Genomic DNA, 27,634 nt, shown 5'->3' with positions numbered 1-27,634 from the left:
GCAATCTAACACCATGCCAAGAAAAGTCTCCTTTCAAACGCTCTTCCTTCTCTAGCTACTTCTCCAAGATGATTAGAGGCTTGACAGGACTGGTAGATGGAGCGATGCAGAGGACCATGCCTTTTAACCTCCCATCTCCTCTCAGAGAAAATGAGCGAGAGAGAGAGAGGTGCTGAAAGGAGCGAGGCTATCTGAGGGGGCATCTCAACAGTCTAGAGTGGCTTCCTCTCCTTGTCTTTGATTGCACTGATCTGACAACACAGGGATCAGTGGAAGCAATGTCAGAAGATAGAGACATGTTACTGAAGATCAGTGTGACTGAAGGAAAGGAGATAAGAAGAGGAAGCCACTTTAGACTACAGATACACTGTCAAGTACACCCTAAATGAGAGACACCCAGTATTTTGCCTGAACTGCAGAGGTGAAACTCGGACCACAGCATATAGACACATAAATATAAGGCCAGGAGTCATACCAGTGACGGTGGCCATGTTGGATCCGATGGCGAAGGACTGGGTGTTGGCTCCGGCGGCGTCTGATGCACTAGTCAACAGCTGAAGGTACTCCAGAGCATCCGCATACTCCCTGGGGAATACACACACAGTTTAGTTAGTTAAAAGTATTTAAAATACTATTAGTTCTCCCTGAGGAATGCACACACAGCTGAGTTAAGTATTTGAAATACTATTAGTTGTCCTTGAGAGAACACACACAGCTTACAGTTGAAGTCAGAAGTTTACATACACTTAGATTGGAGTCATTAAAACTCGTTTTTCAACCACTCCACAAATTTATTGTCAACAAACTATAGTTTTGGAAAGTCGGTTAGGACATCTACTTTATGCATGACACAAGTCAGTTTTCCAACAATTGTTTACAGACAGATTAGTTCACTTAAAATTCACTGTATCACAATTCCAGTGGGTCAGAAGTTCACATACACTAAGTTCACTGTGCCTTTAAACAGCTTGGAAAATTGTCATGGCTTTAGAAGCTTCGGATAGGCTAATTGACATCATTTGAGTCAATTGGAGGTGTACCTGTGGATGTATTTCAAGGCCTACCTTCAAACTCAGTGCCACTGCTTGATATCATGGGAAAATCAAAAGAAATCAGCCTCAGAAAAGAATTGTAGACCTCCACAAGTCTGGTTCATCCTTGGGAGCAATTTCCAAACACCTGAAGGTACCACGTTTATCTGTACAAACAATAGTATGCAAGTATAAACACCATGGGACCACGCAGCCGTTATACCACTCAGGAAGGAGACGCGTTCTGTCTCCTAGAGATGAATGTACTTTGGTGTGAAAAGTGCAAATAGAACAACAGCAAAGGACCTTGTGAAGATGCTGGAGGAAACAGGTACAAAAGTATCTATATCCGTATAGATACAGAAAAACGAGTCCTATATCGACATAACCTGAAAGGCCGCTCAGCAAGGAAGAACCCACTGCTCCAAAACCGCCATAAAAAATCCAGACTACGGTTTGCAAATGAGCATGGGAACAAAGATCGTACTTTTTGGAGAAATGTCCTCTGGTCTGATGAAAAAAAATAGAACTGTTTGCCAATAATGACCATCGTTATGTTTGGAGGAAAAAGGGGGAGGCTTGCAAGCCGAAGAACACCATCCCAACCGTGAAGCACGGGGGTGGCAGCATCATGTTGTGGGGGTGCCTTGCTGCAGGAGGGACTGGTGCACTTCACAAAATAGATGGCATCATGAGGAGGAATATTATGTGGATATATTGAAGCAACATCTCAAGACATCAGTCAGGAAGTTAAAGCTTTGTCGCAAATGGGTCTTCCAAATGGACAATGACCCCAAGCATGCTTCCAAAGTTGTGGCAAAATGGCCTTAGGACAACAAAGTCAATGTATTGGAGTGGCCATCACAAAGCCCTGACCCCATCCTATAGAAAATTTGAGACAGAACTGAAAAAGCGTGTGCGAGCAAGGAGGCCTACAAACCGTGGCAGGTAGTCAGTCTAGTGGTTAGAGCGTTCGTCTATTAACCGAAAGGTTGCACTATTGAATCCCTGAGCTGACAAGATAAAAAAATTATGTTGTTCTGCCCCTGAACAAGGCAGTTTACCCACTGTTCCTAGGCAGTCATTGAAAATCAGAATTTGTTCTTAACTGACTTGCCTAATTAAATAAAAGGTCAAAAATAAATAAATAAATGACTCAGTTACACCAGCTCTGTCAGGAGGAATGGGCCAAAATTCACCCAAGTTATTGTGGGTGACGTTTGACACAAGTTAAACCATTTAAAGGCAATGAACTTCTGACCCACTGGGAATGTGATGAAAGAAATAAAAGCTGAAATAAATCACTCTCTACTATTATTCTGACATTTCACATTCTTAAAATAAAGTGGTGATCCTAACTGACCTAAGGCAGGGAATTTTTACTAGGATTAAATGTCAGGAATTGTGAAACTGAGTTTAAATGTATTTGGCTAAGGTGTATGTAAACTTTCGACTTCAACTGTAGTTAGTTAAAAGTATTTAAAAGACGTAAAAGGCTTGTTCAAAAAGGGATTGTAGACAATTTAAGACAAAATAAGGCGTAAAATATTAATAAGTCAACATTCTGTATTTTACAACTCCATGTTAGATGGTTCTCCACGCCCTGAAAGTAGACAATGGGCCTTTTTAAAATGTTTTTTTTTACAGCCACTAGAAACGTCAGCTAACTTTAGCCACCACTGGCTAAAATTCTGTGGGATTGATAAAGTCAACTTTTAAGACTTCTGCAGATAACCTGAGAACACTATTTGGCTGTGTGTTGCACCTACCCTTCTCCATCACTGGGGGTCTTCTCCCCCCGGGGCTGGGCCACACAGTATAGAGCCTTCTCCAAAAGGTGTTCCCTAAAGGCCTGGGTCACCTGGGCCAGAGGGTCCACTACGGAGACAGAGAGAGAGAGAAGAATTAGGGTTAGCATAGTCATGGCAACCAATTTAGACAATGAAAACTTGTTGCCCATATTGCTTTCATCATAACCAGTTTCCATGACAGGTGTTTCCTTTCGTAAAGACACAAGCTGCCCACCTGTAGAGCCTCTCAACGCTCATTCTTCTGAGGGGCTCTTGTCAATAGTTGTACACTATATACCAGGGAATAAGGTGCTATTGGTCACATATACGTGTTTAGCAGATGTTGTTGCGGGTGTAGTGAAATGCTTGTGCTTCTAGTTCCAACAGTGCAGCAGGTGTGTCTACAGTACTGACCCGTGTTCCCTGCCTGGCTGTAGATGCTATCTTTGGGGGTGCTGCGGACGGCCCAGTCCCCGTCCACAAAGAAGCGGTGGCCCAGAGGGTGACAGAGCCACTGCATGGCCGGGGGGACACTGCCACTGAAGGAGAGACACGCCTGGCGGGCACTGCTCAGGAACACACGCTGGGGATGGAGAGAGACATGTAGATACAGGAGTGAGTAACGAGGTAGAGACACACACGATACACTGAGCAACAAACCACACATATAGCCAACACCTCCCCCTCTCCCCCACACCACTTGGTAACCTAACTCGGTTACTCACGGAGGAGAAGTGAAGGAGTCTGGGTAGGCTGGCTTTGACTCGTAGGGCTGCAGAGACGTAGATCTCTCCTAGCGTGGCCACGGGGAGACAGGAGCCTGAACACTCGGCCAGGTTTACAGCACTCAGAGCCATGTGAACCGCAGACAGGTGGCTACCGCCCAGCTTACCTGCACACACACCCGTTGATTATAGACAGCTTGGCTGAACAAACACAGAAAACACACAGGATTTTCAGACAAAGACTCCTGAAAACACACATCCATTCTTCTCAGGTCTACATAAAGTGTGTAGGAGTAGGGAGCTAGTGGATAACTCTGTATTGGACAGTAGTACTGCAGAGGAGAGAATGTACCTACTGTGTGATCTTGGGGAAATCTGAATCCATTTAGTGTTTGTTTTATTTCCCTATGTATGAGGATCTGAGACATGTTGGTGACAACCCTGAGGTATTCTGGTTACGAGACGAGCAGGGACACGTTGGTGACAACCCTGAGGTATTCTGGTTACGGGACGAGCAGGGACACGTTGGTGACAACCCTGAGGTATTCTGGTTACGGGACACGTTGGTGACAACCCTGAGGTATTCTGGTTACGAGACGAGCAGGGACACGTTGGTGACAACCCTGAGGTATTCTGGTTACGGGACGAGCATGAACACGTTGGTGACAACGGGAAGAGCAGGGACACGTTGGTGACAACGGGACGAGCAGGGACACGTTGGTGACAACGGGACGAGCAGGGACACGTTGGTGACAACGGGACGAGCAGGGACACGTTGGTGACAACGGGACGAGCGGAGGCTTAAATTCTGTTTCAGACAGGGCATGTTTCAGACAGGGCATGTTTGTTCATAATGCCTGGAGGAGAAGGAGAAATGTATTGTTGGTGTAGGGCGGCTAGATGGTAGCCGGCTGTGTAGCGCGGCTAGATGGAAGCCGGCTGTGTAGCGCGGCTAGATGGTAGCCGGCTGTGTAGCGCGGCTAGATGGTAGCCGGCTGTGTAGCGCGGCTAGATGGTAGCTGGCTGTGTAGCGCGGCTAGATGGTAGCCGGTTGTGTAGCGCGGCTAGATGGTAGCCGGCTGTGTAGCGCGGCTAGATGGTAGCCGGCTGTGTAGCGCGGCTAGATGGTAGCCGGCTGTGTAGCGCGGCTAGATGGTAGCTGTACCGGCAATGATCACTGTATGCATATAATTTGTCAAATGTTATTTTGTTCTGTAGTCTTGTAAGCCCATGTGGGCTGGGTACCGGTAGGTGTATGACACTTAAATCATATCAATCAACTAGCTGGTAACATTGACAAGGTAGACAAGGTTAGCCTTACCCATAGCATTTGAGCCACAGGTCAAGTCCCGTTTCCAATTTCCACCTACCGGTCATGTGCAGCTGGTGCAGGCGGTGGTAGACCAGGGCAGCGTCGCGGCTGCTCATGCGAGCATCCTCCCGGAGCCCCCTGGCGCGGAGCCCCCCAGCCCTGGCAGCCAACCAGCGACCCACCCCTAGTCGCTGGAGGCAGAGGCGGAGCAGGGCCCACAGGGCGGCACAGGCCAGGTCCAACTGAGAGGTGGGTAAGGGGCGACCCAGGGCCTTGAGGCAGGTCCATAGGTTCTGACTGGCCTGGGCAAAGTCTCCCTATTGGGGGAGGGAGAGAGGTGGGTAAGTATGGATGGTGGGGGGGAAGGGGTGTGTGTGTGGCGGGGATGGGTGTGTGTGTGTGTTTGTTGACCTCATGAGCTTCTGACTGTTGACCCATACAATTCTTAATTAATTCACGGTTTATAGAAATATGTCCATCCAATAGAAAATTCTGTCAGAAAAACAATAGTTCCAACCCCATGCCTCTACCATATATGGTTCAAAGGTTACCAGCGATTTACTCTGAGAATTTAGCATGTTTAGAGTGAATGGAATGTCATCACAGGCATAATCAAAAAGTGGTCACTGCTCAATAGAACTCTGTGGCACTGCTCTGCGGCAGGGCGGAGCGAACTTCGAATGTCAACTGACATCGGCGTTTTCTAAATGAAATCCACTAAATACAAAACAAAAAAATGGGGCCTAAATATACATTTATTTACAAAGCTAAAAGACTGAATTTCAATATCCACCCTCCACGAAGACAATCTGTTCCTGTTTTCATTGTGTATTTCTGAGTCTTCTCCCTTTAAATCACCGTGGAAACAGCCCCTCTCAATGTAGACTGATCACAGTTATAGGCAATGAAAGACAAGGATCTGGAGGTGAAAATGACAAAGGTATCCAATTGATTTTTGAGTGGTCCAACCAGTTGAAACACCTCCAAATGATTCCACCTCACAACACCAAATCTGAAAGAGATACATCCTACAGCGGAGTAGTCTAAATGCTCACAGCAAATGAACGTTACATTTGTCAACCGTGTAAAGTACAACTTTATTAAGGTTATAATATTGTAGAGAACAATATAACGATTCATTCTGTGTAATTTATAATGACATAGGGCAAAGAAAACTGTTTTGACATTCATTTTATCGCAACCTCTTGGATTTCCCCGTTTCTATCTACATTATAGAGTGGTTCTTCCTAAAAGTTGCGTTGCACTGCAGCACAGCTTGCGGGCTGCCACAGAATTCTATGGCACGTTATTTTATTTAAGTGTCAGCCATTGTTGCCATTAATGCTAGTTACTGCTAGTTTGACCACCTGAGGGCATCTTTGAGAAGCATTTGACTGTTTTTAATATTGGCTGTACTACCGAATTTAAAACCGTTTTCTAAGAACATAGTACACGGGATTGAATAAGAAATTTAGCTTAATTCATTTGATTAATATTATGGTGTGTCTATTCCAAGAAAAACGAAAGCCTCTGCGTTTCCATTAGGAAAATATGGCACTGTACAACGTGACCGGTCGGGAGTAGGCTACTAAGTGACTGCGAGTGAAGAGCAAAGTAATCCGAACATTTCCACACCCTAATTGCAGGCTAACCAATACCCAAATAGATTAATCAAGTCTAGTCCCCATGCTTGTCTTAGAGGAGCGCAAAACGGTGCTGAAAACCCTACACGCTGGTAGGCTACTGCTTCAAATCCTCTTATAACAATTGGATGACTTTGGGTGTCCAGAAAGCAACAATTTGTTACTTTCATTAGCCTACTTTATTCCAATATTTCTGTCATTCAGTGATATTTATTCACATAGTAATTAGTTATGGAACCATCCAGATGAGGTTAGAAAACAACGCAGCGTGTTGTCCTGCTGATAGCCCATCAGGGGTGGACGACTTAAAAGAACTCCAGCACAGAGAAGAGAAAAAAGCCTTGAATAATTAAACATCTGGGTAAAATACTGTTTGACTTGGGGATTATGGTCATGGACAGTGCTATTTGCCGGTGTTACGCCGAACATGAAAGCCCAGGAAAATGAACAGGTACAGTAGGCTACAATACTGTAAAGTAGGCCTAATAATGCTAAAAATAATGCCTAAATAAATTGACTGTTGGTCTTTACTGTACGCTGCACATTTTGACATTGTATTTCGTTTCCAGGGAGACCATTCAAGCCATCGACTCACTGATGGTTCAAGATGATGAGCGATCGGCAATCTGGAATCTGCTGGCATCATCGCACAACATCAGCATCGCTCTAATCACAGTCAGAAGACAGTTGAAGAAACTGGAGTGAACTTAGAGAAAGGCTCTGTAAGACACTAATTATTTTGTATTTTATTTTTTCTTCCTCAGAACATTAACTATGTGTGTTCTCTTGTTTTGACCCAATGACTCGTCTGACAAACAAAGAACTTTGCATGCTGCAGGCCAGCCATGGATCAAAGCTGGCGAGACATTCAATGACATCAAGAGATATGCTGGACCCTATGTCAGAGAGGTGTTTTTGGGACCACATCATGTCTATTGTCCTGCTAATAGCCCTTGTAAAAAACAAGTGTTGTTATCTACTATCTAAGGGGCTTTTATAGAACTATAATGCAGGGTTAAAAGTAACAATAATAATCGTTGGATGGGCTCTCGGGACTCATTCTATCTTCAATATAATCATTCATTCAGAAGGTTAAACCCTTAGGTTTCAGGCCTGCAGTAGGTTATGGAAACATTGTTTTCAAGTCCTCTGGTGGTTACAGTCCTAACCCTGGAACGTGTGGCACCATTGAAAGAAGCTGGTTTGATGAAAACTGTCAATTTCGTCTGTTCTCTTTGGTAGCAATGTCATATTTTTTTTATGAACACAGTTACCATTAAAAAAACAATATGTTTATCTCTTCAACTATTTTACAATCTATATGGCACAGCTGGCATTTTTTTGGTCCTTAAATGAAACTAGTATATACAGTGCCTTGCGAAAGTATTCGGCCCCCTTGAACTTTGCGACCTTTTGCCACATTTCAGGCTTCAAACATAAAGATATAAAACTGTATTTTTTTGTGAAGAATCAACAACAAGTGGGACACAATCATGAAGTGGAACAACATTTATTGGATTTTTCAAACTTTTTTAACAAATCAAAAACTGAAAAATTGGGCGTGCAAAATAATTCAGCCCCCTTAAGTTAATACTTTGTAGCGCCACCTTTTGCTGCGATTACAGCTGTAAGTCGCTTGGGGTATGTCTCTATCAGTTTTGCACATCGAGAGACTGAAATTTTTTCCCATTCCTCCTTGCAAAACAGCTCGAGCTCAGTGAGGTTGGATGGAGAGCATTTGTGAACAGCAGTTTTCAGTTCTTTCCACAGATTCTCGATTGGATTCAGGTCTGGACTTTGACTTGGCCATTCTAACACCTGGATATGTTTATTTTTGAACCATTCCATTGTAGATTTTGCTTTATGTTTTGGATCATTGTCTTGTTGGAAGACAAATCTTCGTCCCAGTCTCAGGTCTTTTGCAGACTCCTCCATCAGGTTTTCTTCCAGAATGGTCCTGTATTTGGCTCCATCCATCTTCCCATCAATTTTAACCATCTTCCCTGTCCCTGCTGAAGAAAAGCAGGCCCAAACCATGATGCTGCCACCACCATGTTTGACAGTGGGGATGGTGTGTTCAGCTGTGTTGCTTTTACACCAAACATAACGTTTTGTATTGTTGCCAAAAAGTTCAATTTTGGTTTCATCTGACCAGAGCACCTTCTTCCACATGTTTGGTGTGTCTCCCAGGTGGCTTGTGGCAAACTTTAAACAACACTTTTTATGGATATCTTTAAGAAATGGCTTTCTTCTTGCCACTCTTCCATAAAGGCCAGATTTGTGCAATATAGGACTGATTGTTGTCCTATGGACAGAGTCTCCCACCTCAGCTGTAGATCTCTGCAGTTCATCCAGAGTGATCATGGGCCTCTTGGCTGCATCTCTGATCAGTCTTCTCCTTGTATGGGCTGAAAGTTTAGAGGGACGGCCAGGTCTTGGTAGATTTGCAGTGGTCTGATACTCCTTCCATTTCAATATTATCGCTTGCACAGTGCTCCTTGGGATGTTTAAAGCTTGGGAAATCTTTTTGTATCCAAATCCGGCTTTAAACTTCTTCACAACAGTATCTCGGATCTGTCTGGTGTGTTCCATGTTCTTCATGATATAAGATATATGAGATACTCACTGAACTTCTGGAGAGAGTTTGCTGCACTGAAAGTAAAGGGGATGAATCATTTTGCACGCCCAATTTTTCAGTTTTTGATTTGTTAAAAAAGTTTGAAATATCCAATAAATGTCGTTCCACTTCATGATTGTGTCCCACTTGTTGCTGATTCTTCACAAAAAAATACAGTTTTATATCTTTATGTTTGAAGCCTGAAATGTGGCAAAAGGTCGCAAAGTTCAAGGGGGCCGAATACTTTCGCAAGGCACTGTATTTTTATTTATCACAATTTTCTTTTACCAATTTTGGTCTTTAATCCAGGGCCGACAGACAAGTTCCTTACTTCTCCCCCCTTCCACTTGATAAAGGTTCCAATTAATCATGTTTTTTTTTTATCTATTAGAATATTTGAGTTTAACCACAATATGATATTTTGGAGATGATTTTGTTTTCAAATAACTGAAAGTGAGAGGTTATAATCTGAATAAAGGGAAAAAGGCCATTCTTGAACACGCGGTGAGACATTCTTAATAATTTGTAAATAAAGCCAGTTTTGTTATTTAGAATTATTTATTTATGTTTTTAGTGAAAGAAACCAAAAGCCAAACGTGCCTAGTTTGGGAAAATCGTCAGTCCACATGTAAAGTGTAATTCCCTCATTTACCCAAGTTCTCACTTAACTCCAGGCACACAGCGACAGTTTTTTTGTTGTTGCCTGATGCAGGACTCTAGTGCCAGAGGAGACTCTCAGACTGAAAACACTTCCATTCATTTACGAAAAGACAGTCAATTTGTGCCACAGTTTAGACTATCGATAGATCAGCGTTCTAACTCCGCCTTGTGATAGTGTGGCGCAATGACAGAATGCCACCATCTAGCACTAATGGTCGCAGCATAAGCTTGCAACTTTTAAAGGAAGAACCACTGTACAGCAGTGAGTGAACACCATACACCCTATTCCCTACATAGTGCACTATATAGGGAATAGGATGCCATTTTGACAAAATCACATTTTCCATATTCTCACCCGTGCCAGGTCGAGGTCTGCCTGCTTGCGGTGCCTCCAGAACAGCACGGAGGATCCAGAGTGGGGCCTGGTGACTGGCTCTCCATAGACCAACACTCGGACCAGAACCCCAGCCACCAGCACACCATTCAGCAGCCACACCAACAGAGTGGGTAGCACCCAGTCCATCCAGCCCCACGAGTCAGCTAGGAGGAAAACACAGAGAGAGGATGACTTTTGGAGACACCCACACAGAATGACTTTTGGAGATACAACAACACATAATGAGTTTGAGACGCGCACGCAAACACACACACACACAGACAAAGAAGAGATGGACTCACAAGAAAATACACATGGGAGTATTAGATGAACTCACTAGGAGTAAGATACACACCTCCGCCACCCTCCCTCTTTCCCTCCCTCCCTCCATACCTGCGTTGTCTAGGCCCAGCATGATCCTGCCTGTCCCAGGATGCACTGCTTGGTTGTTAGCGGTGGTGCTGGAGCCCATCCCTCCACACAGCATGGCAGCCAGGGGATTGAGGGAGAGGAAGAGGAAGGTGAATGTGCACAGCGCCATGCGGGAGCGGTCCAGCATGCCAGCACTGCCCGGAGTGGACGAGGACGTGTCCATCAGATTGACCGCCGGCTGGACGGGAGAGGACAGAACACAAGGAGTCAGGGTTAGAAATAGAACTAAAGCAAGAGGCAGAGATGGAACTGGAACTAGAATTGTAATCAGGGAGTTAGAACTAAGAACTATAACTTATTATCATAAGTTTACCTTACATGATAATTGGAGACACCAATGGTTAGCCATTGAACAAAACAACGGTTTAGCTTCTCTGTTTAAGTTTGTCTCCAGCCTTGTTGCTACAGGATGTATGTTGCTAGAGAATTTCCTTTCATAGCGTTCTATTCTAGGTAACTATAGCTGAGAAGTCCAACATCTTTCAAGCTCCTTTCTTAAAGTCACGAGAAGCATTAGTTATGGGTTGGGTTGCAATGGGTCTGAAACTTTCCGGGAAATTTCCCGACATTTTCCATGGGAAGTTAAGCCCTGGAATTTGGGGAATTTTGCCTAAATTCATCAAAAATGTTAGCTTATAACAGTGAACCTTTTTTGTGGTACAGACAAGGCAATTCTAGGTCTGTGGCATATTTTGGTTAAACTATCCCCAATTCAATTGAATTCCAACCCTCTGCATGGACAGTGCATTCACCCATCACATGTGCAGTGCACTCTTCCATCAGATGTACAGCTAATTCTCAAGATCTTGCACACTAATGAGATGCTATTGAGCCCACACTAATACACTGTCTGAGCCAAGGACTACATGCTTTCTGGTAAGTTTTGATTACAATACTGGGTGGGGTGAATATTTTATACGACAAACATGATTATTTGTTAACTAGTAAATAGTAGCCTACAGCAAAGTGTGTTTAAATCATTTATAACTTGTTAACAATTTATGCTAGTTAGTTTCTGCTACCATGTTGGTTTTAATTGCTTGAGGCTGCTAACTGAGGAGTGTTAATTCACCTGTTTCCATACATGTTTCATTTAAAAACATTTATCTTACAAAGGAGTTGTTTAATCTAACTGCTTAACCATTTATCTTTACATGGAATTGTATTTTTTCTCATCTTTACAGGAAAATGCCACGGGCACTATCTGATGTGTGGAGACATTTCCCTGCAGCTAATGTAGAAGGAAAAGCTGTGTACATTTGCAAATACTATGTCAAATCATACGTGCAGAATGCAACAACGATGCAGAATCATCTGGCCAAGTGCATAAAGTTCCCTCAGCGCTCACAACAAGCAACCTCTGCAATCATCTCTGATGGGTTGTCAAATGTTCGTGGGCGAGGAATAATTAACTACATTATCTCCACCCCTCAACCAGTATTCTACAAGAGCACAGACACAAGGGACAACAGACACACCGGTCTCTTCATCCATACACGCTGCAGTGTACATGTTGGACCCCAAGTATGCTGGCAAGAGCATCCTGTCTGGTGCAGAGATCAACAAGGCCCATGGTGTCATCACTACCGTGTCTCGCCACCTTGGCCTGGATGTGGGCAAGGTTCTTGGCAGTCTGGCGAAGTACACTTCCAAGCAAGAGCTTTGGGATGGAGATGCAATATGGCAGTCGTGCCAACATATTTCATCAGCCACCTGGTGGAAGGGACTTTGTGGATCTGAGGTTCTTTCCCCTGTTGCCTTCATCATCCTCCAAATCACACCAACATCAGCCGCATCAGAGCGCAACTGTTCCTTGTTTTGGAACACACACACCAAAGCACATAACAGGCTGACCAACACAAGGGTTGAAAATTTGGTGGCCATCCAGGCAAATTTTAGGCTTTTTGAGCCTGACAACGAGCCATCCTCAACAAGGTTAGAAAGTGATCGTGAAGATGAGGCCTCAGAGTCTGATGTTCAAGAGGTGGACATTGAGGAGGTCCAGGGAGAAGACATGGAAGCTTGAGAGGAAGACAACCAAAGCTTTAGTTTCTAGACTATCATTTTACAGATGTATGTTGAAAACATTTTTGGGAGATGCCATGGATCATTGGGGATCATTCAATATTCCCTTTTGTTGTTCAGTGAAATCATCCCATGTGAAGAGTCAACTCATTTAATTAAAGTTAAATTAGTAACTAAATCGTTTTTTTTTTTCTATTGGAAGGATTTAATCATTTGCAATTATGTCTACTTATGATAAGGTAAAAGGTTTATGTTTCTGTCTCCATATGATATGGTAAATATATCCAATGCAAAAAACATCTATATTTAAATGGTATTAATATTAATTCCCGTATATTCCCGTTAACTCCCACGGAAAGTTTCCACCTCTGAATATTCAACCCTAGTTACGGGTAACATCCAGTCTCCTGACTGGCTCCACTCAATGCTTTTCAGTGAGGTTTCACGTCTCAGGTTGTGAAACCCACCTTGCTGTCCTCCCCCATGGGGCTGTCGGGTTCTGAGTCGCTGCCACAGTGGGAGTAGGAGGTGGGAGAGCCCACGTCGGATGGCGGCGGGGTGGGTAGCTCGCTCTTTACGTCCGTCTGTGGGCCATCCACCTCCATGGCAACCAGGTCCTTCAGAGACTCTGGAGAGGAGGGAGAGAGAGGAAGGAGGAGAAAGGAGGAGAAAAGAGAGGAGGGAGGTAGAGAAAGGATGAACCTCACAATAGTTCAGGCCAACCTCATCACACTGTTATGACAACTATATCTGTATCTATAAAGTGTCTCAGAGTGCTGATCTAGAATCAGTTTAGCCTTTAAATCATAATGAATACAATTATATGGACAGGGGGAACCTGATCCTAGATCAGCCATCCTACTCTGAGAAGCTTTATGAATACGGGCCCAGCTCTTGATCTGAGCACAACAAGCACTTGCTATCAGAAAATGACTGCATTTCACAAAGCACTTCTTTAAGCAATTAAAAGCTTTAGCCATGAAGAATCCTTCTTCTTCATAAAGAATAACAATAGGATCATGATAAAGGGAGGATGGAAGAGAGGAAAGGGCAGGCATAGAAGGAGAAGAAGAGCCAGGGCAGGGAGGAGAAGAACCACTCACTGTTCTTCTGGGCAGACATCTTCAGGGCCATGTTCTCTTTTTTCAGTTTCTGGTTGGACTGCTGCAGGTAGCGGATGTAGTCTATTGCCTTCTTCAGAATTGCCGACTTGTTGAGCTGCTTAGCAGATGAAAAAGATAAATACAACAACTTGTTGAGCTGCTTAGCAGATGAAAAGGGTAAATACAACAACTTGTTGAGATGCTTAGCAGATGAAAAGGGTAAATACAACAACTTGTTGAGCTGCTTAGCAGATGAAAAGGGTAAATACAACAACTTGTTGAGCTGCTTAGCAGATGAAAAGGGTAAATACAACAACTTGTTGAGATGCTTAGCAGATGAAAAGGGTAAATACAACAACTTGTTGAGATGCTTAGCAGATGAAAAGGGTAAATACAACAACTTGTTGAGCTGCTTAGCAGATGAAAAGGGTAAATACAACAACTTGTTGAGCTGCTTAGCAGATGAAAAAGGTGAATACATCTTGTTGAACAGCTTAACAGATGAAAAGGGTAAATACAACAACTTGTTGAGCTGCTTAGCAGATGAAAAGGGTAAATACAACAACTTGTTGAGCTGCTTAGCAGATGAAAAGGGTAAATACAACAACTTGTTGAGATGCTTAGCAGATGAAAAGGGTAAATACAACAACTTGTTGAGATGCTTAGCAGATGAAAAAGGTAAATACAACAACTTGTTGAGCTGCTTAGCAGATGAAAAGGGTAAATACAACAACTTGTTGAGCTGCTTAGCAGAAGAAAAAGGTAAATACAACAACTTGTTGAGATGCTTAGCAGATGAAAAGGGTAAATACAACAACTTGTTGAGATGCTTAGCAGATGAAAAAGGTAAATACAACAACTTGTTGAGCTGCTTAGCAGATGAAAAAGGTAAATACAACAACTTGTTGAGCTGCTTAGCAGATGAAAAAGGTAAATACAACAACTTGTTGAGCTGCTTAGCAGATGAAAAAGGTAAATACAACAACTTGTTGAGATGCTTAGCAGATGAAAAAGATAAATACAACAACTTGTTGAGCTGCTTAGCAGATGAAAAAGGTAAATACAACAACTTGTTGAGCTGCTTAGCAGATGAAAAAGGTAAATACAACAACTTGTTGAGCTGCTTAGCAGATGAAAAAGGTAAATACAACAACTTGTTGAGCTGCTTAGCAGATGAAAAAGGTAAATACAACAACTTGTTGAGCTGCTTAGCAGATGAAAAGGGTAAATACAACAACTTGTTGAGCTGCTTAGCAGATGAAAAGGGTAAATACAACAACTTGTTGAGCTGCTTAGCAGATGAAAAAGGTAAATACAACAACTTGTTGAGCTGCTTAGCAGATGAAAAAGGTAAATACAACAACTTGTTGAGCTGCTTAGCAGATGAAAAGGGTAAATACAACAACTTGTTGAGCTGCTTAGCAGATGAAAAAGGTAAAAATACAACAACTTGTTGAGCTGCTTAGCAGATGAAAAAGGTGAATACAAATGTAATGCAAGATTTTAAGAGCCTCTGATAAACAGTATGCATTTGAATGCAACCAATGAGCTTTTCTTCAATATAATACGAACACAGCATTAACGTCTTGACATTGGAATCCACAAACAAAACAGTGGCCGTGTCCCAATACCCATACTAGCGTACTAAACAGTACGCAAAAAAATATATAATGTATAGTATTTTTTTTTAAATGTAATAGTACTCCAAATGAGTCATCTAATATGAGATTGTGTTGATTCCTGCTATTCGTTTGTTTTGGTACAGCGTGTCAATTTATCTATTTATCAGCTGTTGTCAAACACTCGAGTCGGAAAAGACGAGTGACTTAAACTAGATCAGCCTAAATGAGTATGCAGAATGTAGTACGCTAGTATGGGTATTTGGACACAGCCAGTTACTTTTCTCTGTCAGATGATTCAGTTCTTGAAAGCTCTACTGTATCTCAATGGGAATCTCCTGCTTAAAATGTATGTTGCAAATAATATTTATATTTTATATATATATTTTTTTAATATATGTATATATTTCCAATATTAATACCTTGGCCTCAGTCCCGGCCACCAGGTCTTTAAGCTCAAGGATCTTGTCGTTGATGGATGAGCGGTAGCGCTTCTCGATGGCGTTGTGGGCGGTGCGCTTCTCGCCCTTGGGGGGCAGGCCCATAGGTTTACTGCTGATTGTGATACGGTTGATGGGCAGCTTGTCAGAGTCCATCATCACTGGCACTGTGGTCAGGAAGGTGCCACCACTCATCAGAGCCTAGAGGGAGAGAGAGATAGAGGGAGGGAGGGAGGTATGGAAGAAGAAAGAGGGAGGAGAGAAAGAGAGGGAGGGAGAAAGAAAGAGGGAGGAGAGAGAGAGGGAGGGAGGGATGGAGAAAGAAAGAGGAGGGAGAGAAAGAGAGGGGAGAGGGAGGGAGGAGAGAAAGAGAGGGATGGAGAAAGAAAGAGGAGGGAGAGAAAGAGGGATGGAGAAAGAAAGAAAGAAAGAGGGAGGGAGGAGAGAAAGAGAGGGATGGAGAAAGAAAGAGGAGGGAGAGAAAGAGAGGGAGGGAGGGATGGAGAAAGAAAGAGGGAGGAGAGAAAGAGAGGGAGGGAGGGATGGAGAAAGAAAGAGGGAGGAGAGAAAGAGAGGGAGGGAGGGATGGAGAAAGAAAGAGGGAGGAGAGAAAGAGGGAGGGAGGGATGGAGAAAGAGAGGGATGGAGAAAGAGAAGGGAGGGAGGGAGAGAAAGAGAGGGAGGGAGGGATGGAGAAAGAAAGAGGAGGAAAGAGGGAGGGAGGGAGAGGGAGGGAGAGAAAGAAGGGAGATGGAGAAAGAAAGAGGAGGGAGAGAAAGAGAGGGATGGAGAAAGAAAGAGGAGGGAGAGAAAGGGAGGGATGGAGAAAGAAAGAGGAGGGAGAGAAAGAGGGAGGGAGGGATGGAGAAAGAAAGAGGAGGGAGAAAGAGAGGGATGGAGAAAGAAAGAGGGATAAAGAAAGAGGAGGGAGAGAAAGAGAGGGAGGGAGAAAGAAAGAAAGAAAGAGGGAGGAGAGACATTGTTTCTAAGAAGACAATCACTAAAGTAGCATCTAGATCAGGGGTGTCAAACTCATTCGGGCTTCAACGACGTCCAGAGGGCCGCAATGAAAAATGTGTTAGATACCATTGCCGTCAAAATGTGTAAGAAATTGTTCTCTATCCATCGTTTTTTGGAATTTTGCATTAGTGAGCTGGACAGAGGAAACTGTATGAATGTAGGTCCAAGACCATTTCTACACAGTTTCCATTCAGTTTTAGTCATCATCAAGTATATTGAGTTTGTTTCCCCCTCAAACAGGCAGTATGTTTGACACGATGTCCTATACACCACAATACTTTCTATTCTTCCACTACCATAAAAATACTTTTAGACTATTTTTCTTCGGGAAAATGACCATTTCTAAATGCTGTTACTACTTTATGACATTACTATTCCTACCATCTCGTTCCTACCTGGAGTGAGTGGGTGGTCTGGGCTGTGGTGGTGGTTCCTACCTGCAGTGAGTGGGTGGTCTGGGCTGTGGTGGTGGTTCCTACCTGGAGTGAGTGGGTGGACTGGGCTGTGGTGGTGGTTCCTACCTGGAGTGAGTGGGTGGTCTGGGCTGTGGTGGTGGTTCCTAACTGGAGTGAGTGGGTGGTCTGGGCTGTGGTGGTGGTTCCTACCTGGAGTGAGTGGGTGGTCTGGGCTGTGGTGGTGGTTCCTACCTGCAGTGAGTGGGTGGTCTGGGCTGTGGTGGTGGTTCCTAACTGGAGTGAGTGGGTGGTCTGGGCTGTGGTGGTGGTTCCTACCTGGAGTGAGTGGGTGGTCTGGGCTGTGGTGGTGGTTCCTACCTGGAGTGAGTGGGTGGTCTGGGCTGTGGTGGTGGTTCCTACCTGCAGTGAGTGGGTGGTCTGGGCTGTGGTTCCTACCTGCAGTGAGTGGGTGGTCTGGGCTGTGGTTCCTACCTGCAGTGAGTGGGTGGTCTAGGCTGTGGTTCCTAACTGGAGTGAGTGGGTGTCTGGGCTGTGGTTCCTAACTGGAGTGAGTGGGTGCTCTGGGATGTGGTTCCTACCTGCAGTGAGTGGGTGCTCTGGGCTGTGGTTCCTACCTGCAGTGAGTGGGTGCTCTGGGATGTGGTTCCTACCTGCAGTGAGTGGGTGCTCTAGGATGTGGTTCCTACCTGCAGTGAGTGGGTGCTCTAGGATGTGGTTCCTACCTGCAGTGAGTGGGTGCTCTAGGATGTGGTTCCTACCTGCAGTGAGTGGGTGCTCTGGGCTGTGGTTCCTACCTGCAGTGAGTGGGTGCTCTGGGCTGTGGTGATGGTTCCTACCTGCAGTGAGTGGGTGCTCTGGGCTGTGGTTCCTACCTGCAGTGAGTGGGTGCTCTGGGTGGTTCTGTGGTGGGTGCTCTATGTGGTTCCTACCTGCAGTGAGTGGGTGCTCTGGGATGTGGTTCCTACCTGCAGTGAGTGGGTGCTCTGGGCTGTGGTTCCTACCTGCAGTGAGTGGGTGCTCTAGGATGTGGTTCCTACCTGCAGTGAGTGGGTGCTCTGGGATGTGGTTCCTACCTGCAGTGAGTGGGTGCTCTGGGCTGTGGTTCCTACCTGCAGTGAGTGGGTGCTCTGGGATGTGGTTCCTACCTGCAGTGAGTGGGTGCTCTGGGATGTGGTTCCTACCTGCAGTGAGTGGGTGCTCTGGGCTGTGGTTCCTACCTGCAGTGGATGTGGTTCCTACCTGCAGTGAGTGGGTGCTCTAGGATGTGGTTCCTACCTGCAGTGAGTGGGTGCTCTGGGATGTGGTTCCTACCTGCAGTGAGTGGGTGCTCTAGGATGTGGTTCCTACCTGCAGTGAGTGGGTGCTCTAGGATGTGGTTCCTACCCGCAGTGAGTGGGTGCTCTAGGATGTGGTTCCTACCTGCAGTGAGTGGGTGCTCTAGGATGTGGTTCCTACCTGCAGTGAGTGGGTGCTCTGGGCTGTGGTTCCTACCTGCAGTGAGTGGGTGCTCTAGGATGTGGTTCCTACCTGCAGTGAGTGGGTGCTCTATGTGGTTCCTACCTGCAGTGAGTGGGTGCTCTAGGATGTGGTTCCTACCTGCAGTGAGTGGGTGCTCTGGGCTGTGGTTCCTACCTGCAGTGAGTGGGTGCTCTGGGCTGTGGTTCCTACCTGCAGTGAGTGGGTGCTCTGGGATGTGGTGGTGGCCAGGGAGGTGATGCATGGAGAGGCCACAGTAGTGACCATACAGGGGTCACGGTTCAGGGTGGTAAGCAGCAGAGACTCAGCCTTGATAAACTGGGGCTGGAGCAATACCTGAGAGGAGGAGGAGCGAGTGGGAGAGAGAGAGAGCGAGGGAGAGGGAGAGAGAGAGCGAGGGAGAGAGAGAGAGAGAGCGAGGGAGAGAGAGAGAAAGAGAGAGATGGAGGGTTAGACTATAAGCCTGAGGGAGCAGTTCTGTTCCATTGAAATAAATTAGAAATGAAACAAATACTAGGACAATAATAGATTTGAATGCAAAGAACAAATCATTTTTTTCTGGTGTGTTGATATTCTTAGGGTTAATGAGTCTCATCAAACATAACACACACACACTCACTCCAGGTGAACAAACTAACTTGTTGAATGTGATGTGATGCGATGGTCTGAGCTGGGGGGCTTGCTGAGGTGGTCAGGAGGGGGGCCGTGGTGGTCAGAGCCTGGATGGTCATTGGCTGAACACCGGAAGGGGACGACGACAGGCTGACCATGGGCTGGGCGGGGCCTCCTTGATGATTGACAGCTAGAAAAATAATCAGGGTCATGTTCATTAGGCACCAAACGGAAGAAAACTGCCTGAAACAAGGAGGGAGTACTTAAATATTTGTTTCTGGGTTCAAAACGTCCTGCTAGTATGGACTCAATTGTGTTTGAAATAGTTCAAGATGTAAAACCAGCTGTAAAACTAAAACACCATATAAACTGGCGTCACCATAAGTCTTTGGCGAGGCCAAAGTTCACATACATTTTTTGCGTGGCTTAGTAGTGTATGACCTTTCCCCCTGGTGAGTGATATCATTATGGGATACTGGCTGAAGCGGGGAGTGTACACTACAGTACGTTTGGTAGCTATAAAGACACTTGAGTCACTGACTGATAACAGTATGGATTATCATTGTAGGAATGACCTTTGACCTCTAGAAAACATATGATATGATGACTGTAGCAGGCAGTGTGTAACATAACAGTACAGGTGGCTGTAAAGACATTGGTCTACACAGAGTCAGTAGGTTTGTAATGCTGGGGCATGGCTGCATGGGGCAGATATCTTACTGTAGTTTCAAATCTAATTTTATTTGTCACATACACATGGTTAGCAGATGTTAATGCGAGTGTAGCGAGACATTGTTAAAGGGACAGTGTTGCACAGGTATGCGACACGGGCAAGGTGTGTATATCTGAATATGGCTCATAGAGAGCGTAGACAAAAAACCCTCTCTCAGCCTCAGGGACGGTCCTTCACTTTGACCAACGGGTATTAGATTGGGATTTTGACTGACAGTCAGCGGAGGTTGTTGAGTAACCCACTGACTCTCCTTTGGAAACATGCTGAACTACTACTGTTACTGCACCATAGAACACAACTCTATCTCCTCATAACATAACACCAAGTAGGCTTTCTTCAGGGAGTGAGTGTTTGTGCTTTGTATACCAGTTTCCATTGTCAGTCCCTACCTTTCGCCTTGAGAGAGAGACAGAGAGAGAGTGTGTGTGAGAGTGGGTGAGACAGTAGGAGTGTGAGCATGTGTAAACTGTTCCTCCAGTCATGCTCTGCTCTCATCCAGACACAACAGCATGGCCCTGCTCTGCATCATAAATAAGACGTCTTAACGACCATGTGGCTCTACTACTAGCAACACATGGTGGGGTCCCTCCTTCCCTCCCATTACCTGGCAGGACGGGGCTGAGCAGGGAGGGCCATGGGGAAACCCCTACAACCATTAAAATAGCTATGTTTCATCTCCACGTGGAAGGGGTTAGGATTAGGGGGAGTGACTCAGTTTTACGTTTCCTTGCATTCGTTTGCTCCCTTGGCCTTATTTTCTGACTCTCATCCATCTACTACCAGCATTTCAACTATTAATACAGAGGAATGGAGACAATCTGTTCCTCACCTTTGTAGCCATTGTGGGTGCTGTAGTTAATCCGTATCTGCTGGGTGTGGGCCTGGGACTGCTGGGGGGCAGGAGAGGTGAACAGGGCTTGGGGGACGGCGCTGAGCACGGGGCTCTGGCCGGGTACAGTATGGGGGGAGGAGGCTGGGGGAGGAAGCTGGACTGGAACAGGGGCTGGGGGGGAGAGGACTGGCAGGGGCAGGTCCACCTTGGACTCCCTGAGACCCTGAGCAGCCTGGGCTGATGGAGAGCCCTGCTGGGGAGCTGGCTGCGGCCTAGGTAGTGGTACAGGGGTGGAGGTGGTGACTTGGGCCAGGGGTGACTGCTGGAAGGTGGGGGGGTGGAAGGCCTTGTCTGGGGGGGAGGAACTGCGGATGATGGGGGGCCCCAGGAGAGCATCAAGGTGGGGGCTGCTGCTCAGGATTGAGGAGGTGGTGGATGGAGGGGAGGTGGTGGAATGGGGCAGGCTGAGGGCAGGGAGGTCCTGGGTAGGGGTGACCCCTGTGAACTGAGGGGGGTCAAAGAGACCCGCCATGTCCTGGTTGAACTCCACCATGTCCTGGTTGTTGATGAGCTGCAGCATGTCTGAGAAGAGATGGGGATATAGTCAGAGTACTCCATAGATTGAGAGAAGCAGAGACAGAGAGAGACAGGGGATGCCTTGTTAACCATGACATTACCACAGAAATCAGGAGAAGAGGGTCAAATAAGACAAAACTAAAACAAAGTAATCTAAGTTGAAGACTGTGATTAGTTGAAGCATGTGTTAAAGCTAGACTGGAACAAACAGCTGTACACACACACACACACACACACAGCAGAGCCTTTTGTTCACTCCATACTGCAGTCATTTTGAACATCTTAAAAACCTCTTGAGTGTAGGGGGCAGTATTTTGATTTTTGGATGAAAAACTTACCCAAATTTAACTGCCTATTTCTCAGGCCCAGATTCTAGAATATGCATATAATTGTAAGATTAGGATAGAAAACACTCTAAAGTTTCCAAAACTGTCAAAATATTGTCTGTGAGAATAACAGAACTGATATTACAGGCGAAAACCTGAGGAAAATCAAACCAGGAAGTGGCTTCTATTTTGAAAGCTCCATGTTCCATAGCCTGCCTTCGCTCCATTTAAAGGGATATCAACCAGATTCCTTTTCCTACGGCTTCCCCGTGGTGTGAAAAGTCTTTAGACATAGTTTCAGGCTTTTATTTTGAAAAATGAGCGAGAAAGATCACATCGTGTCAGTGTATAGCTGGGTGTCCCCAGAATTTTGCTTGCGCAAAAGTTTGGAGCAGCCTTTGTGTCTCTCTCTCCTATTGACGGAGCTAAAGTACCGGTTGATATATTATCGATTATATATTGAAAAAAACAACCTGAGGATTGATTAGGAAAAAACGTTTGACGTGTTTCTGTGGACATTACGGATACTATTTGGAATTTTCGTCTGCGATGTCGTGACCGCTCGCACCTGTTGGATTTCTGAACATAACGCGCCAAACAAATGGAGGTATTTTGGATATAAAAATAATCTTTATGGAACAAAAGGAACATTTATTGTGTAACTGCGAGTCTTGTGAGTGCAAACATCCGAAGATCAAAGGTAAGCAATTTAATTTATTGCTTTTCTGACTTTCATGACCAATCTACTTGGCTGCTAGCTGTTTGTAATATTTTGTCTACTGAGAGAGATGTTCTTACATTAAATTAGTAATTTAATTTGAATTTGGCGCGCTTACAATCCAGCTGATGTTGACGTAAATGATCTCGCTAACGGGATGGGTGCATCAGCGTGCCTCCCAATGACCAAACCACGTTTCTGGGCCTCTGAATGGAGCAGAGATAAAACCCTGTAACCCAATCGGAGCGTTTCATGATTGCCAACTAAAGGCTTAAATTAAGACTTGAACCACTGGGTGACTGACTGACAGAGCATTTCTCCCATCTCTCTCGCCACACCACATGGTAATGTGTCACTTAATCTCTGCCCTAACTCCACTAGAAAAACCAAGAACTGGGCTCAAAGTGTCCCAGAGTAGGTGCTGATCTAAGATCAGTTTTGATCATAATGAATCAGATTATCATGAACACAAAAGATCTGATCCTAGAACAGCACTCATACTCAGATACTTTGTGGATATGGGCCCTGATCTGAGAAGTAGAGCAGGACAGTAAATGGGGCCAGCTCAGTTCAGTCCTGGTCAGTAATGCAGTTATTATGGGGCCACTGCAGCAGAGGAGACTGGCTCTATGCCACTCTAATGGGCTCCAAAAGGGCCACAGCGAGACAGGCAACACAATAGACACTATGATCACAGTCACACCATCCCAGACCTGCAGCTACTTCACTTCTATTCACAGCATTATGATGCACACAGTCTGTCAAAAGGACAACAACCCTGAGTAGGTGAGGATGGAGACACAAGAAGAATTGAGTGTTGATGAAAAGGGTGATGTTTACTATGCTATGCTGCACCCTCCACGTAAACATGGCATGGTAGCACTTTACATTAGAACATGGAACTGAGTAATAGTAGCAAGTTAATTACTCAAACTGAAAACTTTATTCTCTAATAATACAACAGGCCTTGTTTTAGGGTAATACACTGTATAGCATACTTGTTTCATCAGCTAGAGATGCTCACAATTATTGTCTATGAGAAACCTTCGTTAGTACAGGATAGCTTATTCTTCTGGATTTCCAACAGAAATAGGCTGTAGGTTAGGCTATCTCGAATGAGTTTCAGGCAGCACAGTGAGGAGGCTGTTCCCTGGCAAGGAGAAAGACCATTTTGTTTAATCTTAGACCAAATCATCAAGCTAATAGTCATATGTTATAAGGACTAGGTTCAGTAATAACGGAACACACTTCATGCTTCTGCCTTTGCTCTCTGTACACCAGTCTGACTAGCCTGGATTTGTAAACCAATGTTTTGTATGAGGTGATCGCTGCCGACCAATCAGAAAGTGCCTCAGACACTTGCAATGCAGACCAGCCCCCAAGATAGAAAGAGAGGAAGCACTTGTGGTTTCAATGAGAAGGGGTTACTATGGGACAATTTAGTGCTGGGTTACTCTCGGTCAATTTTTAGGGTAGTGCGTGGAATCAATGAAGGGTGAGATGCTGCAGCAGAGCAGTTGTTGGCAAACAACCAACCATTGATTATACTGACAAATAACATTAGTTAATATCACCAACGAATCGAATAGCCACCATTCAATTGAATGCACTTATACATTAACGTAACTAGGTTCGATATAACTGAACTAATTTAAATATAAACGATTAACATTTTATTAATAAGACTGCAACATATGATTAATTCATACATAAATAGGAATTATATATGGGTGGGAAAAAAGCAACCATCAGATCATGATTCATGTTATAGACTTATTTCACGCCTCTTGAAATGAACCCGACAGGGAACGCTCGACATTAACCTCGTCGTGATGTCAGTAGGACAAATTGGAGGGGGCGGGGCACATTAACTAGCGTCTGTTCCGTTCATCACACACAAGCTAGCAGTGAACTATCAGCTCGTGTAGTATGTACATTGTTTTAACTTATCAATAACATGAAAAATAGCAGATATAAATGTGTCTAGAGTTAGATCAGAACCAAAACGCAAAAACGAGAGCAGCAACAACAGAAAAACAAGCACCGAACTCAGACAGTAGCTAGCTAGCTAGTTCCATAAGGTTAACTAGGATTATCCTCGACCCTGAGAGAAGGAAGCCTTCTCCTACTACCACATAACGTAACTGTTTGAGTAAAATATAACTCGTTAATTTGATTTACGGTCATAACTAATGTAAGTTAGCTAACTTGCTAACATGACAGCTAACTAAGCTGTACATCATTCTAAATTACTCACTGGGTGCCTATACGTAGTTAATGATACCTCACTCAGTAACGCTATGTGTACAAGCTGTTTCATGTATGTGTTGCTGCTATTGTTGTCACTTGTTTGGCTAGCTAACATTCGCAACAACAATAGCTAACTAGCTAACGCGTTACCAAGTTCAAGTTGTCCGTTTTGCTAGCTAGCTTACTAGTAAGCTTAACGTTCTTACCATCAATGTCATTGAGCAGAGCCGTGTCAATATCGCTGGGGTCATTTAGGGATATGGTTGGATCCAGATTATCCAGTGACTGATCGTCAAAAGACAAGTTCATTTTTGCTGTCTCGTTATGGTTAGCTAAATCACTGTGGCTAAAAACTTACGATTTCCACTTAAATCGATGTTTGTGTATCTAGCTACATTTGCAATAATTCCAGTGAGATAAACTCTGTTATTGATCTGTCAAATAGTGCCTTCTTCTGTCTTCATATTGATGCCCAAGAGGCACACTTCTCACGCTAAACAGTGCTCATTGAGGATCCACATGTTTAGCCAGCTAGTTACAGAGCGCTTAATGAGTGACACTTGTTCTAGCCAACCCCCGACCACTTGTGAATGCTGACTCCCCCTTCATGGTCTCATACCTTTCTTTGACTGGCAACTCCAGGACGAAATACAGTGTCCATGGTATTTACATTTGTGCATGGCTATTGCAAAGAATAAAAAGCAGTGTTCTTTGAAAACGACTATATTGTTGGATGAACACTGTGGGGAAATACATATCCAAAGTCAATAAGCTTCTTCAAGTGCCAAATACATAAATTGAACGTGGAAATATCATGTCATGTTTTTAATATTTGTTTTGTTTCGTGGTCTGTACTCATATAATGCATTAATGACGTTTTATAATCGAGAAAACGGTATTGTCCTCTGGAAAACAACAGCATGGGTGTTTATTATGGGCTTGTCCTTAACAGCCAATCAACGCCAAGCAGGGGTGGGCTAACAACTGTTCATGCTTGTGTGGCCCGTAGTGATGACTGTCTGTAGAACCAGAGAATTCGACCAATGGGGAACTCGGAAACCGAGTGGGGTGATCTGACATCACGACTTTGGCTCCCGTGGTTACATCATGTATTTCTCCTGGAGTAGTGGAGGGGAAGGGGGAGCAGGCTAAATATATGGAGGGACATAGTACAGTGCGGCTTCAAAACTTTTAGGGCAAAACGAGATTAACAGGGTTGATTTAACAAAGCTCATGGAAGTCCCCTTTGGTTGGACAATGACATGTAGCATAAAGTCAAAGCAAACATTTTCCTCAAAGAATAAATAACAAAAACCGATATTATTCAAACCATGGTAATTAAGCAATTAACACAAAGTAATGGCTCTCTAAAAAGACCATTCAATAATCAACAATAATAACCTTGATCAAATTATCCGATATGTGGATTGTAGTAGGACATGTGAGCCGTGTGTGAGCTCACCAAAACACAAGCACACACAAAGGGGGCACAACAAAGGTGTGGTACTGGAAAGAAATGGGTCAACGACCGACAGTAGCACAGCTGCAAACTAGTTGTTGAATAGCAAGCAGTGGAGCAGGAGAGATATAGTATATAGGGGCCCGGCCTGCTGTCAGCAGGACTGCCTTTGTTGCCTGGGGCGATTGTTGTCCTGACTGACATGATGCTCTTTTGAATCTGGTAACACACCAGGAGATCAGTGTGATGCTCAACAGGCAGCCAAAGGAGCAGTCAGTTATCAGCATAGATCCAATAGAGAGGTCTATGGGTATGCACTGTATTCAGTCAGGGAGATCCAGGCAGATCTAAACTGAACAAAAATCTAAATGTAAAATGTTGGTCCCATGTTTCATGAGCTGAAAAAATAAAATCCCAGAAAATGTACATACACACAAAAAGCGTATTTCTCTCAAATTGTGCACACATTTGTTTACGTCCCTGTTAGTGAGCATTTCTCATTTGCCAAGATAATCCATCTACCTGACAGGTGTGGCATATCAAGATTAAACAGCATGATCATTACACAGGTGCAACTTATGCTGGGGACAATAAATGACCAGTCTAAAATGTGCAGTTTTATCACACAACACAATGCCACAGATATCTCAAGTTTTGAGGGAGCCTGCAATTGGCATGCTGACTGCAGGAATGTCCACCAGAACTGTTGCCAGAGAATTTAATGTTAATTTCTCTAACATAAACCACCTTAATGTCGTTTTAGAGAATTCGGCATTATGTCCAACCGGCCTCACAACCGCAGACCACATGTAACCACGCCAGCCCAGGACCTCCACATCCGGCTTCTTCTCCTGCGGGATGGTCTGAGACTAACCACCCGGACAGCTGCTGGAACTGGGTTTGCACAGCTGAAGAAGTTCTGCACAAACTGTCAGAAATCATCTCAGGGAAGATCATCTGTGTGCTCGTCATTCTCACCAGGGTCTTGACCTGACTGTAGCTCTGCATCGTAACTGACTTCAGTGGGCAAACGCTCACCCCCGATGGACCCCGGCCCGCTGGAGAAGTGCACTCTTCACAGATGAATCCCGGGTTGCAACTTTACCGGGCAGATGGCAGACAGAGGGTATGGCGTCATGTGGGCGAGGTGTTTGCTGATGTCAACGTTGTGAACAGTGCCCCATGGTGGCAGTGGGGTTATGGTATGGGCAGGCATAAGGTAGACAACAAACACAATTGCATTTTAATCAATGGCAATTTGAATACACAGAGATACCGTGATGAGATCCTGAGGCCATTTATCCACCGCCATCACGTCATGTTTCAGCATGATAATGCACAGCCCCATGTTGCAAGGTTCTGTACACAGTTCCTGGAAGCTGAACATGTCCCAGTTCTTCCATGGCCTGCATACTCACCAGACATGTCACCCATTGAGCACGT

At 44.6% G+C, this 27,634-nt stretch overlaps 1 protein-coding gene across 2 annotated transcripts in view; it reads right to left on the bottom strand.

Moving 5' to 3' along the window:
* The window catches only part of LOC139402123 (sterol regulatory element-binding protein 1-like), a 32,824-nt gene extending 7,569 nt beyond the window's left edge, over positions 1-25,255 (bottom strand). Inside the window, exons 1-14 of one of the 2 annotated variants that reach the window (XM_071146196.1) lie at positions 24,939-25,255; positions 20,860-21,444; positions 19,324-19,487; positions 18,878-19,021; positions 15,756-15,974; positions 13,715-13,829; positions 13,079-13,239; positions 10,548-10,764; positions 10,134-10,318; positions 4,917-5,175; positions 3,547-3,713; positions 3,236-3,404; positions 2,801-2,909; positions 476-585 (exon numbers count right to left, since the gene is read on the bottom strand). In XM_071146196.1, coding sequence (XP_071002297.1) covers positions 476-585; positions 2,801-2,909; positions 3,236-3,404; positions 3,547-3,713; positions 4,917-5,175; positions 10,134-10,318; positions 10,548-10,764; positions 13,079-13,239; positions 13,715-13,829; positions 15,756-15,974; positions 18,878-19,021; positions 19,324-19,487; positions 20,860-21,444; positions 24,939-25,041 — 2,707 coding nt within the window. In that variant the 5' untranslated portion in view covers positions 25,042-25,255. Of the gene's footprint in view, positions 1-475; positions 586-2,800; positions 2,910-3,235; positions 3,405-3,546; positions 3,714-4,916; positions 5,176-10,133; positions 10,319-10,547; positions 10,765-13,078; positions 13,240-13,714; positions 13,833-15,755; positions 15,975-18,877; positions 19,022-19,323; positions 19,488-20,859; positions 21,445-24,938 lie in introns of both variants that reach the window. The other variant, XM_071146195.1, reaches the window with a different exon arrangement.
* Between the last annotated feature and the right edge of the window lie 2,379 nt (positions 25,256-27,634).

The sequence above is a fragment of the Oncorhynchus clarkii genome, unplaced genomic scaffold, assembly GCF_045791955.1.
Source record: "Oncorhynchus clarkii lewisi isolate Uvic-CL-2024 unplaced genomic scaffold, UVic_Ocla_1.0 unplaced_contig_640_pilon_pilon, whole genome shotgun sequence".
Lineage (NCBI taxonomy): Eukaryota > Metazoa > Chordata > Actinopteri > Salmoniformes > Salmonidae > Oncorhynchus > Oncorhynchus clarkii.
This window is presented reverse-complemented; position numbering and strand designations above follow the sequence as displayed.